The sequence below is a fragment of the Colius striatus genome, chromosome 15, assembly GCF_028858725.1.
Source record: "Colius striatus isolate bColStr4 chromosome 15, bColStr4.1.hap1, whole genome shotgun sequence".
Lineage (NCBI taxonomy): Eukaryota > Metazoa > Chordata > Aves > Coliiformes > Coliidae > Colius > Colius striatus.
Window position 1 is genome coordinate 2013636 of NC_084773.1, and position 11634 is coordinate 2025269.

Below are 11634 nucleotides of genomic sequence, written 5' to 3' on the forward strand. Positions count from 1 at the left end.
CAGTGTTGCTTACACCCTCCCCCAATCATTAACAAAAGTGTCAGCCAAAGTCCTATTTTTAGAACGTGGATTCACGCCACATGTCAAAAGTCCTTAAGAACTACTTGTGCTTTCTGTAAATCATTCTGTCACTGTGAGGATATTTGCTTTAATAGGTTTGTGGAGATTTAACCCTTTGAGGCCAACTACCCTTGATAGATGTAACTTTCTCGGTGTTTTCTGATGTTCTCTCTCACATGCTACTTCATTCTCTCAGTAGTCAAATGCTCATAGAAAGGCCATTTGAAAGTAAATCATCTTTTCCTTTTCTTTTTAGCCGTTTGTTATTTATGACATGAACTCTTTAATGATGGGAGAAGATCAGATCAAATGCAAGCACGTGTCACCGCTGCAGGAGGAGAACAAAGAGGTAGCGATTCGCATTTTCCAGCGATGCCAGTTTCGCTCAGTGGAAGCAGTGCAGGAGATCACAGAATTCGCCAAGAACATTCCAGGCTTTGTGAATCTTGACCTTAATGATCAAGTAACTCTCCTGAAATATGGGGTCCATGAGATCATATATACTCTCCTGGCTTCTCTGATGAATAAAGATGGAGTTCTTATATCTGACGGACAAGGATTCATGACACGGGAGTTTCTGAAGAGTCTGAGAAAGCCTTTTTGTGACTTTATGGAACCCAAGTTTGAGTTTGCTGTGAAGTTCAATGCACTGGAATTAGATGACAGCGACCTGGCAATATTTATAGCTGTCATTATACTAAGTGGAGGTAAGTGCTGTCTTATTTCATGTGATATTTTATATAATAGAACTGACACTTTTCATTCCTGCCCAACCAGGAAAGCGCTCGGCCCTACAGCATGGCAGTGAGTTTGTTCACACATGCCTTCTTGTTAATTTTCATCTTTCTTGATGTTGTTTGTACTTTTTTCACTTTCAGACAGACAACTAAAATGACCTGATATTAATGACAGAGCTGGAAATGCCAGCTGAATCAGCAGCCCACTTAGAAAACACAATCAGGACTATCTGCAAACAGGAAGGGTGGAATTTCACTGGCAAGAGCTTCCAAAAGTTACAATTCTGCATGAGGATTTTTTAAACCTGCAATTACATTGTGTGGCTTGCTAATAGCACACAAATAGCTTTGACTCCAAAAAGTTTCAAAATATGTGTGGCATCTGGCTTATAGGATTGTTATGGGGGGTTATCCTGTTGTTGTTTTCATTCATGCAAGGCTTTGTTTGACTTTAAAAGAGGGGGAAAAAATAATGCATTTCCCAGGAAAGTGATTGTCTCCTAACACCTGAGAACAAGGCATTATGTCTGCTGTATTCAGATTTCCTTAGCCTCTCTGTTTGTATTGATCTTAGGCATTAGCTTCCAGTAAAGCATGAATTTGAAAGCCCAGGTATCAGACTACATGTATTCTAGCACTTCATTAAAAAGTGAGTCTTCAGCTTTTTTGAAGACAGTATGTTCTATCTGATTCTGAGGTGATGTAGCTATTATATTTTGTGAATTAGTCACTGCTACCCAGACCTAGTTCACTTAGAAACTTTTCCACCAGGAATCTGAGATATTAGATATACATTTCAGGTCATATTGAAGGTCTTTTACTTTGGCCAGTACTATCGAGTTGGTGATGTCACGCAGAGAAAATGTTACCCTACTGATTTGTGTGTGTTTTGGCTTAGAATGGTACTCCAGATATCAATGGGAGGAATGTGCTGAGTATTCTGAAGTCAGATCCTCCACAGAGCGACCCAGAGTATTTTGTTATTAACTTATGTTTAAGCAATCAAACACAACAACCACATGCCATTGTTCTAAAAACAAACATTCTGCTGAGAGTGCATTGTTACGTATAGCTTCATTTAAAATCACCTACTGGTCCTCCTGGCACTGTGTTTCATTCAGCAAAAAACGTGGTATCACAATGCAGTTTCTTAGACTGAATCCACTTCAAACAAGCACACTTCCCAGGAGACGTTTTCTAGTGCAAACCTTTGAACACAATGATCCCTGAGGACTTTGAATTAATTCAGGAAGGGAAAATATGTTACTGGTATATATTTGGTTAGCTTTGATGGGGGAGGAGAAATTATACAAGTCTATTAGGGCACTACACAGAACATGCCAATATCTTGCATTTTCTAACACAATGAAATTTGGCAGATGAGAAACAGGCCTCATAAAATCCACTCCTAATTGAAAAAGGAGATCTTGCAATCTGCAAAGCTAGGTCTTCAGTGATGTTTGGTTTATATTAGAGAGGTATGATGTAACTAATCTTACATTTTAGATCTCAGGAGGACAATGATCCACAGAAAAAAACCCAAATGGCTATATTGAATTAGATTTAACAGCAAGTCTTCTTTATAAGAATAATTTGTAAGCAGTTCCATAAAAGACTACCCACTTTTAATAGTTAGCTCTTAAATGACATTGAAGCAAATCCAGATGAATATATAAATGTATATAAATATAAATCAGTCCTTTCTAGGAAAATCCTTTTAATTTCTTAGTAACAAAGATCTCTCACTATCTTTGTTTAGAACTTGCTGTTTTTTTTCATGAAAGAAAAGCAAACAAAACATGATAGTTATTTGTAAATAGCTGTGAATTGTCTTTGCTGCCAGTTAGAGAATGGTTTTTAGTAAGGAAGTTATGGTCAGATCTGATATAGGTTGAACTGAATGTGTTCTATGGCACTACAGTATCGTATGTGGTAAGGAACTGAAATCCTGTTTCTCAGATGTCTCAGATGCTCTTGATTCTGTGAGAGGTATATTCTTACAAAACTGAACTTCTGTAAAAACTATATGAATACCAAACCAGGATGATTTCATTGAAAATGGGATTCAAACCCAGTGCATGTCACCTCAAGGAGTAGCTGCAGGAATTCTTTAAGTCTCTTCAAGAAATTCCATGTTAAAAAGAAAAACAGTTTTTGAAACTAAAAAGAAAAAAGGTCCTAGCCAAATGGTGTAATTTTAAGTGAATCTGTCATTGCCCAGTGAAATTGTTCGTCCTGCTGGCTTCAGGGATGCAATTTCTTACGCAGCTCTAAAGAGAAGAGCAAAAGATAATTGCAGCTGGAACATTACATGTAGAAAGCTTCTCTTTGTGAAGTAAAAGGAACTTGCCACAAATCCTATCGAACAGTTCAGCCTTTGGATATTGAAACAATTGCTTTTGCATTACATGTAGAAAGGCAAAATGCCCATATAACAATAAGAAGCTGACAAATTGTCTGTAATAGCAACAAAATGAAAGTACTCCCACGTCCACAGCCCATCACTTTATTGTTTCTGAGCTTCTCGGTGCAGCCTCGCTCTGTCTCAATGATTCCAAATGTTACCCTGAACTCATTATTATAAGGCCAAAGAGTTGTTCTTAATGTCAGTGTATTGTGCTTTAAAACAATGCTGTAAATGGCAAACAAATTCTAGTATTCTGCATGATGAGACAGAGAGACTCTGTGTGTGTGAACAGCAGGATATCACCTTGTTTTTATGCCTTTAACAGCAATGCCAGAGCCTCGTCACAACAATCTTTTCCTTCTGGTAACTTTCAAAACTATGCTTTGGTAAAATGAGATTTGGAAAACTTTTTCCAAGGTGATATTCTTTGTTCCTGTTGTATTCTGCTGTGCCATAGGCACGTCCTCAGCCAGTAGAACTGGAAGCATCTTTAAAAGTATTGGATATACCTGAGCTGAAAAGGTAATCTATCTCAAGAAGAAGGTTTAAGGAGAAAAAATTGGATGTCTGGGCAGGATAGTAGTCCAAGTCTTATTAGGATAATCTACATTAATAAACTGAGAAAGCTCACTCAAGCAAGTTGCTGTCAAGTAAAGAAAAAGCTCAAAAGGTAGTTTTGTAGCATGTTTACACATTATGGATGGACTTGAACTTTTGTATCTTATCTTCTGGAATGTTGAGGATATAGTGATGTTTGGGAATTGTAGTAGGGTATACTTGTAAAGAGCCAGATTCTGTTAGCCAACATGCAGTCAAACCATTCCTTGAATTCAGCAATGTGGCTACCAGCACTTTTTCTGTTATCATCTGAGAGTGTTCTTTATAGCAAACGTAGAGCTCCCAATCACTGCCACTTGTTTAAACACCATATTAAATAGTTTGGCTACAATCTGACATCAGCAAAATTTTGTGACTTAGTACCAAGGAATAGTTCATATTTGACAGCTACACAAATCCTGCTCTAGCAAACCTGTTAGTATGAAGAAATGCTTCATAATCAGACCCACATATCACAGAGAATCACTGTAGGCTTTGAACCTGGTGACAGTCCCAGAAGAAAAAAACCTCAAACTGCTGAGTCATATCTGCCTCAGCAAAAGAAGCAGCACAGTTGTTCAGTCAGCCATGTCTTTGCCTGGTTTATCATGTTAAAGTTTTAGAATGTGTGTTTAAATGCAAAATGCACTTAATGAAATACATTAAAATCTAAAGGTGTGGGTAAAGGCACACCGATGGCAATTTCATAGGTGAGGAAATTGTAGTTCATTGTCAGAAACATGGAAGAAGTGCCTGGATCTGTAAGTAAATAAACAAAGTATTTTTCCCTAAGAGAGTATAGGACATTAATTTATTCAAAGCCATACTGTTAACATGCAAAACTAAGGAGCTATTGGCCTTTCTCTGCCACTGTGAACATTTTCTTACTTAGAATAGCTTCCTGCAGCGTTTTCAAACCAAATGCAAAAGCCCTAGGACAACAAATGGAGACCGAATGAGAAACTGGATAATGAAAAGTAATGATTAAAAGAGAAAGGAGGTACTTTCTTGGCACAGACTGAATGGATAAAAGGCAGGTCACAGTGTGGAAAAAAAGATAAACTCCCATCAGCAATCGTCTCTATTAGAGACGTTTAAAAGTGGTGTCTGATTCACCTAATCTCACCTTAATCATTTGAACTCTCTTTCCTTTGGCTTTCTGTAACCTAATTTCACTGTATGATAAGAACATTCTGTACAACTCATTTGTTTTTGTCTTTCAGCTCCCTCATCAGTTCCTTCTGCAGGTTTCCCTGTGAGCTCTCAAATAGCAATTCCATCTGTCCTGGCCTCTTTGAAGGCCTCCACCACAGTGTCACATCTAGTTTACTCCCATTTCCATTTCTTCCTGTTCTCTATCTAAGTTTTTGTCAAGGCTTACCAACAATCATTTCTTTTGTATTTTTTTTTCTGCAAGCCACATCTATCCAGAGCTCCACACTGCACAAAATACACCTTTTGGTATAGTACCCAATGAGTCTGGAGCATACATGTATTTAAGAGCATCTTAATAACTTGAAAAATGCCATAGGACCTCTATGTTAAATCTTTTGCTTCTTATTTCCTTTTTTTCCCCTGATTTTGATAAATTCCTTGGAACAGAAACAGCCTTTTCCTCTGTAAGAATTTTTTACTGAGAAAGTATAGCAAACTGTCAACACCCAGAAAATAATGTCCATGTCCTGAAGTTCTCATTCATGAAAAATCTCCCTTGCTTTCTTCAATGGGAATTTTCCTTCCTCTTGAATTGACTTCTTTAAAAATAACATCTGGTGATCTCCTAGGCTTTTGTCATGGTCATCTTTTCTGACTCTGGTGCCACTGGGTCATTATAAAACTATTAAGCAGGGTTTTTCAAAAGGACTTTGGGATTTTAACTCTCACCAAACTTCAGTTGACCTCAGGCATCCAAATTCGATGGGCTCTCTGGTAAGTTCCAGGCTCACTACTGATCCCCTGGGTTTGCCTTCTGGACTCTATAAAGTTGTGCTGGGGAACACAATGTTTGCATTGAGTTTCGCTTCTGAAAAGCTCACACCCTAAAAATTCCCACCATAAAAGAAGCAGGGAGCAAATGGAGATTAATCTCAGAGGAAATCAAGGCCACAGTCTCTCTGCTTCTTGAATTTTTTTATATCACTGTACACTGAGTCATACCCAGCTAGTTCAGAGTTCATCTGCAACACAGAAGGAAAATTTAAAGCTATCCCAACCCAAAGCAGGAATTATTAACAGCTTTGAAGTACTGACATTTGGGAAGCTCCTGAAAGATGGGAAGAAGGCAACAAGGTTTCACAGCACATGCAATGCACTGTGGTCATCTAAAAGTAAATATTTTAAAAGTCATCACAAGTTCTCCAAGTATCTTTTTAAAATCCCTTTATAATGTTGTCAAAAGAAATTAATAAGAAGGAGTCTTTTGTTTGGAGACAATTTTCTGCTGGCAGATATTTACTTACAGCCTTTCTGAACTGTATTTATGGTGTTATCACTTGAAAGATATAAATAAGTGATGTCTGCAAGACAAGCACAGCACATTAGCATGAAATGCCAAATGGAGAGATTGGCCAAATGGGTCAATGAGTCCAAACATCTACAACTGGACGCAGTCACTTCATAAAACCTCTGTCAAATATCAAGCATCATGTTCAAACTTGCTGTTATTCCTATTTCTGCAAAACTCTCTGCAAACCTCTCCTCTCTGAGAGTTAACTCTCCTTTCCTAATCAGTGGCCTACATGGATTCATGGCTTGTTTATGCTCATTTGTTTCCATGCCTTTTAGTTTACACTGCATTTTCTTCCCTGTGAGGTAAAACCCCAATGTATTTATAAAGGGCTTTGTTTTCTCTCAGCCTTTTTTCTAGTATGCAGCACCAGGCAAGCTGAGTTGGTAAAACTGGATGCACAGAAAGGTTACTGAGATCACAGGAAATAACAGCCTATTCTTTAAAATGTTAATATAGATCAACTTCCCATCCTTTCTGAAATGGAAATATTGCCTTGGGGAAGTAATTTAAGCCTAGCTATAGGCACTGCTTTTTATTGATCAGCCTATGAAATGAATTTCATAGCTACACAGCAAATGTTATTTAAATTATTGACTGCTTTTCCATGGAGTATTCTGATAATTAGGATGTGTTATCCCAGTATAAAGTAGCTTAGCAGTAACAAGTTACTGGTGGTTATTGTCTATGTGGGGATTCAATCATGTTAGGCAATTTTATTAACTTTTATGACTGAAGAATCAAATAATTTATTACCCCAAGTCAGAAAGCAAATGTTAAAAAATACACTGAATAATAATTGCAGCCACTTAGGAAGGTATTTAGGTATGGACAGAAAGAACAGCTATTATTATGAAAGATAATAGTGGTTAAAAAGGAAAGATTTTGCTTGTTGCTGCAGAATATGAAACACCAAAGATAATCCTGAACTCTGACAGCTGTGGCAGTGCAAGTAGCCGATTTTGGTTGTAAACACTCATCCCAGATTCCTCCATATGGAGGAGAATTCTCTGTTGGCATGAGCCCAGAAAAGGCATTTTCTCTACAAGCCACATCTATCAGACCTTCACTGTCATAAGCATATGTGGCTAAGCCAGAGAGCTGATGCTAAAAGCTACCATGAGACTTCTTAGTAGCAGCTGGAACTTGGGTGTAGAGAAGAAGTGAACCTGTAAATCTCACAGGTAACTACGACTGCAGGAGTTGAATTTATGCCTGGGGTGGGGGTGTGTATGTAGATTAGAATCCACCTTAGCAGGAAACATTTTTAATAGAAACAACTCCATGCAAATCCATCTATCTGTTGATTTTCCAAAAATTAATTACCTGATACAGACTGTTTATCCTCCAGCTTTATCTCACTCCTCCATAAACACTCCTGGTTTACTGTGGAAAATGCTTTGTAGTATTGTATAAACCTGTCTGTATCTGCACCACACCAATGCCTGAACTGTTTCTAGGGCTGGTTCTAAAAGATGTTTGAGCAAATTCTAGTAAAATATTACAAATGCATACACTAAGAAATTGTCAGTCAGTTCTCTGGAAGTAAATGCACATGTAAATGGTTAATACACTAAGAAATCATCAAGAAACTGATACAGGAGATCAACGTTTCCAAATCCCTCATCGACTTCAAGTCCTCTTTTCATTTTTCTTTTTCCTAGACCGCCCAGGTTTGTTAAATGTGAAGCCCATTGAAGATATACAAGACAATCTATTGCAAGCTTTGGAGCTCCAGCTAAAGCTGAATCACCCAGAATCATCACAGCTGTTTGCAAAGTTGCTTCAGAAAATGACGGACCTCAGACAGATTGTAACGGAACACGTGCAGCTGTTGCAAATCATAAAGAAAACGGAGACAGATATGAGTCTTCATCCACTCCTACAAGAAATCTATAAAGACTTATATTAATGACCACAGTAGTTCTAATTCGCTGACATAATGTATGTTCTTCAGATTGCACTATTTCTTTGAGGGAAAACTTTGCATACCTAAGAAATTACTGTGAAACAGCATTTAAAAAGAGAGAGCTTAGTATAGCAGATCTATTTTATGCATATTGTTTATAAAGACACATTTACAATTTACTTTTAATATTAAAAAAAAAAATATCTATATCATGAAATTGTTGGCAGTATTTTCAGAATGAATTTTTTTAAACTATCTTATTTCTTAAAATTGCTTGTCCAGGATGATTGATGCTCCACTGAAGCTGGGAAAGCATGCAGTCACCTTCTCAACTTCCAAATAAAAGTCTTTCTCCTTACACATTTCCAGGGAAATGTTTGAAGTATTATGTTTGATTTTGTGCTCCCAAGGCAGCAGCAAAATAACAGTAAGTTTGAATCACAGATTAGTGTATCTTCCTGGGAGAACTTAAAGGGCAAAAGTTAGAGATGTCAGGTTTGACAATATATGTGCCTACCATAGTGTAATTTTACACTGAGAGAGCTCTGTAAAGAGGTCTCGGTGTAAGCAAGAGTTAGTTTGGGCAAATCCCAAAGCTAGATGTCATTTCAAGAATTAAGGAACAGAGTGCTCATCACTCTTGGGTTGCAGAGTCTTTTCAATTACTCTGCTGCTGTAAGTCGGAGGCTAGAGGAGCAGCCGCCCATGCACTTCCCTGCCGCAGCCTCCGAGGCACGTGCCCCAGCAGCTGGTGCTAATGCAGCTTTCAGTCACTCCATTGAGTCTGTAGCTGGAATAAGTTTGTACAAACCACTTTGCCTGAGACTTTACCAAATTATTTGATGAACTGTCGTTGGATAACCAATCCAGCCAAAAATGATGGAAAACTGGGAGAGCACGGCTCCTCTCGAACAAAAGCACGGTTTGACTCCATTCTTTAAAACATAAACCTGCAATGGAGACCCTGCTGTGTTAGTTTGGCTTGAGTTGTCTTTCTTTGTTACTGGGAAAAAGAGTGCTTTGAGATGTTCACTGCTGTTAAGATCGTTAATTTTCTTATATATATTGCCCTATAATGTTACTTGTGATTTCCAGTTGGAGTAAAGCACCAGAGAGTGATTAGCTTTAACAGAAGATAAATCTGCTTACACTGTCTTCCTCTGGTATCCTCAGAACTAATGTGAGATTCCCTTAGATTCACATTCAGTCTGTCCACACATACTGTTTGTGAATGTGACCCCTGACAAAGTCAAGCAGGTGGGATCCACACTGGTGGGCCAAAAGAGAGACTGTTGGGAAAAAAAAGCCATTGATTGTAACATATATCTTGAATAAAGGAGCAGTTCTCAACTGGATATCCTTAGTTTCCTCACCATGTCCACTTTGTATTTATGTAGCAAAAAATGTGCCTTAAACTTGGTGAGACTAGTCCAGTGGTGATATAGAAGTGGACTAAGTGGAAACATAAGTGTCTATGTGAGTAGACTGGATTTTCAGGGAGTATAAATTGGCCTTACTTCTAGTGTAGACTTTCAAAATCTAGATTGGTGTAAATTATGCAATAAAGAGGCTGACAAAGGCAACTATTAAAATAAATCCTTAAGCCCATGCCTTCTGCACCTGAAAATGTTTCCTACTGCTTATTTCAGAAAACCTCTGGGTCGGTAGTAAGCATTATCCTCACCAGCAAGTTTGAATCGGATCATTCAGCCTCAAGGTTTTAAACCCACAATGCACTGAAAGCAAGTCAGTGTGAGTCTAAAGAGAACAGCTTTGGTCTTCACAAAGTTTGCAATGAGACCCTTTCAGGTAACTTAGAAGTGATTGCCCTCCAGCAAATGGAGTATTGCATGTTGATGCCCAAGGTTGCGTGTTTCCTGCACATTTCAAGACAGATACCCTGTGTAAGCTAAGCATCGCATTCTGTCAGGCATGACATGCACACACTAATCTGTGGTTGTTACAATTCAAAAGAAAAGCATTTTCTCTCCTCTTGTTTTAAGTTGTTTTCCACTGGACATTGGCCATTTGAAATTTTGCCATCTACCACTTAGTGGGAGAACCTCTAATTGCCGAGTCCATCCCCTACTGTAGGAAGACATAGCAAAGATTAACTGGCACTGAGATGGACCACAGCTCCAATTCTGAATTCCTGTAATAGTAACATGCAGCAAAAACTATTAGTCTGAGCCTGCATTTCTTATACAATCCAATTCCACATTGGCTCCACTAGAGAGTTCAGAGTTAGTTTGAAATACATAATTATTTTAGTGCACATTCTTATGTAAGCAATAAGTTATTTGAAAGGACGGTGGAAGAGCTGCACTGATGAGGACATTGAGCTCATTACTTTGTTACAGGGAAAAATTCTGTGTAACCAGGAAGCACGTTAACTCAAAGAGCTTAATTATACTTTATTGCAGGTGGTAGTATTTTTGAGTGTCAGTTTAGCAGTGACAGTGTCTAAGCCATTCAGTCCGATATGGACATATACAAGCCATGTATTTTGAGAGTGGTAGAGGAATGGTAGTCATAATGATCTAAGGGTAAAAGAGAAGACAGTTTTGCAGGAGCAATTGTTATCATAGAATCATAGAATGGTGGGGTTGGAAGGGACCTTTAGAGATCATCCAGTCCAACCCCCCTGCAGAAGCAGGGTCACCTAGATCACGCCACATATGAACATGCCCAGGTGGGTCTTGAAGACCTCCAAGGAAGGAGCCTCCACACCCTCCCTGGGCAGCCTGTGCCACTGCTCCTTATCCTTCATTAGGATGAAGGGGCTGAATGTCCCAAAGCCTATACTTTTCTTTCCACTGTATAAGCTGCTCTAATAAAATATATTGTTCTCCCTACATCCTGTCTTCTCTTACATTTTGACAGTTATTCATTATATTTTCCTCAAGCCATGGAAAATATTCATTTTTATGTGAATTACTAATCACAGAAATGTTCTGATTCTAAACAGTTACATCATGGTTAGGAAGTTTTGCCTAAAATACTTTTCTACAAGAATAGGTCTTAAGGGAAAAATGTTCATTTAATGGACAATTGGTATGGACTAATTTAGAACAAATGACTGTTTTGAGGATATGAAAACATTATCTCAAAAAATAGCATTTTCTCTTGTGAATTATATTCAGAATTTTGATCTAATTGTAAATACTTTCTGTTTCTATGGGACCTTATTTATTAAAAACAACAAAAAAAAAACCCCAGTTGCTAATGAGAGTGTGTAAGTTGTAATATCTCTCTTGAGTTTTGGTTAGAATGGGCTGTGGCATAAATGAGCAATTTGGCTTTTGATCTTCAGTGCTACTGAAAATATTTTAACAACTCAAAAATGCAAACAGTCACCTGCTATATGCCTTCCTTTGAAGAGCTGCATTTTGCTTGTGCTTTACTGTTGTTCCTTAGT

General features: G+C 38.1%; 1 protein-coding gene across 2 annotated transcripts in view; it reads left to right on the forward strand.

The window, feature by feature from the left end:
* The window catches only part of PPARG (peroxisome proliferator activated receptor gamma), a 56709-nt gene extending 48333 nt beyond the window's left edge, over positions 1-8376 (forward strand). For both annotated transcript variants that reach the window (XM_062008179.1, XM_062008180.1), the window contains exons 6-7: positions 317-767; positions 7972-8376. In XM_062008179.1, the coding sequence (XP_061864163.1) occupies positions 317-767; positions 7972-8219 (699 nt within the window). In that variant the 3' untranslated portion in view covers positions 8220-8376. The remainder of the gene's footprint in view (positions 1-316; positions 768-7971) is intronic.
* Positions 8377-11634: the final 3258 nt, after the last annotated feature.